This window comes from Coregonus lavaretus, assembly GCF_964263955.1.
Source record: "Coregonus lavaretus genome assembly, chromosome: 28".
NCBI classification, from domain to species: domain Eukaryota; kingdom Metazoa; phylum Chordata; class Actinopteri; order Salmoniformes; family Salmonidae; genus Coregonus; species Coregonus lavaretus.
The window spans coordinates 5,880,025-5,882,403 of record NC_140015.1 but is presented as its reverse complement, the minus strand read 5'-3'; the positions used below and the strand labels follow the sequence as shown (position 1 = coordinate 5,882,403).

The 2,379-nt window shown below is 39.9% G+C and overlaps 1 protein-coding gene across 1 annotated transcript; it reads right to left on the bottom strand.

The window, feature by feature from the left end:
• LOC311103758 (interferon a3-like) lies at positions 1-1,795 on the bottom strand (the record flags this gene model as incomplete). The annotated part of the gene is made up of 5 exons (XM_084145406.1): positions 1-96; positions 302-409; positions 1,091-1,240; positions 1,381-1,458; positions 1,661-1,795. The coding sequence occupies 5 exons, from the start codon at positions 1,793-1,795 to the stop codon at positions 1-3; spliced, it is 567 nt and encodes a 188-aa protein (XP_084001532.1).
• Positions 1,796-2,379: the final 584 nt, after the last annotated feature.

The window sequence follows — 2,379 nt, the reverse complement described above, 5'->3', positions numbered from 1 at the left end:
TCACGGCTTGACTTTGCTGTCGATGAATTTCTTGAACTGCACCAGGTTTTTGCGAACCTCCTCTCGCACGATCTCCCATGCGCATGTGCTGTGTTCCTGGAGAGCGTACAAGATATACATTTTTTCAGCCAACTCAACCACAGCAGGTGGTCAACGTATCCGACAACACCAAAACGGCGCTTGGCAGTTGCAAGTTTCATATGTAAGTTGTGGCAGTGAACTGCAACAGATTAATGGTGATCCAGAACTTTTGCTCAGATTAATTTAGCCTCTATTCGATTACATTTGATATTGGACCCACCTTCTCTTTCAAGACGGTTTTCAGCTTGTCGAAATATGTTTTGAGAGACGCGTTGCCTGCAGTAACCGACCCTCCATCTCCAGAGGATGCCCCAACACCACCTGCGACCTGGAGACAATATAAAATAGTGGTGAGTGCATTAGTTCTGTCTTATGGAAGGTTATGAAAATATTGTACAAATATTTGGTCTATTTGTAGTGTCTAAATTAAATAACAATGCCCACGATTCTCTGCCGCCCAAATACACTGAGTGTACAAACATTAGGAACACCTGCTTAATATTGAGTTGCACACCCTTTTGCCCTCAGAACAGCCTCAATTCGTTGGGGCATGCATTCCATCAGAATGCTGGCCCATGTTGATTCCAACGCTTCTCACATTTGTGTCAAGCTGGCTGGATGTCCTTTGGGTGGTGGACCATTCTTGGTACACAAGGGAAACTGTTGAGCGTGAAAAACCCAGCAGCGTTGCAGTTCTTTACACATTCAAACCGGTGTGCCTGGTACCTACTACCACACTCCCTTCAAAGGCACTTATATCTTTTGTCTTGTCCATTCACCCTCTGAATTGCACACATACACAATCGGTCTCAATTGTCTCAAGGCTTAAACATCCTTCTTTAATCTGTCTCTGCCCCTTCATCTACACTGATTGAAGTGGATTTATCAGGTGGATCATAGCTTTCACCTGGATTCACCTGGTCAGTCTGTCATAGAAAGATACAGTGTTCCTAATGTTTTGTACACTCAGTGTATAACCTATAGGCTACAGAAGAGGGATCATACTTACGCATAACTTTAAGTTCTCAACTTGACGATATATTATGTTTTGGAACTGGTTAAGTGCTATTTTGTTCCAGGTGACAGAAGTCAGGCTTTTGTTAAATATTTGGGCCACATATCCTATAGCCTCTAATGCAACCACAGAGACGTCCTCGACCTGGATAAAATACAACAGGGTTTTAGGCACAGGGTGTCTAAATACGTAGTTAAACTGCCAATATACCATTTTGAAATTTCAAGAATTATACTCTAGTTTAGGCTATCAAAATCTTGCTACGATACTGAAGCGTATCCTACCTGTGTGTTCATGTAAACATCCTCTGGAAACATTTGTTTGTCTTTTTCTTCTGAACACATATGTGGAATGTATCCACCCTGAAATAGAACTCATATCAATATCAAGAAGTTGACTGTATTGGGATAGTGACTTTAAATGAAATATTGTGGTACAGAGACGGAAAGCATTGGTTAGACATAAAATGTGCTATAATGCAAAATAAAAATGTGAATGTCATTGCGAATATTGTGCATCAATTTGTGCACACCAAACAGCAGACGTACAATTTAAATTACTCACCATCTCTGAGAGCAGACGTATGCTATGATCGTTCATGCTCCTCAACCTAGACTGCGTCCACCGGCAAGGTTTGGATGCTGCTGTGCCTTGGCAGAACAGAGTCAGGCAAATGCTCAACCATTTCAATACAGTCATGTTTCTTTTATTAGAACTTGAGTGCAACAGCTATTATAAATGATTAAAGTCGGATTATCTTAATCTTGATTACCTAGATTGCTGAAGTTGCCCATCTTATATAAACCCAAGTATCGATACGTGAAGGTATAAAAATGTCTTTGTGGTGAAGAAAGGTTGCATGGTTCAGACTTTCGCTTCCCTTTGTTAACCCCAATTTGCAGGGGGTGATTCTTAATTATGCTGTTGTAAAATTAAGCAGAACGTATTTGCCTAGCAAGTAACCAGTTTCCATATATATCTATGTAAAGAATTGCATTGGAGCAATGAATGTCATGATAACATATTCAGCAGGTGTTAAGATGTAGGCCATATTGAATATGAAAAACTAAGAAAACAATGGTTTATTTCTTATGAAGGCCATGTTCAATATAAATATGCTCAAATTGTGGACATTTTACACCACAGATTCTGTGTAGAGTTAACCAGAAAGTGTTTTCAGTATGCGTAGCACAACGATCACATTTTGCTCACACATTTAATCTGTTGTGACTCTTTTTTAATCAGGTAATGCAATCAGAAGCATGACTGTTCAGTGTTAATAT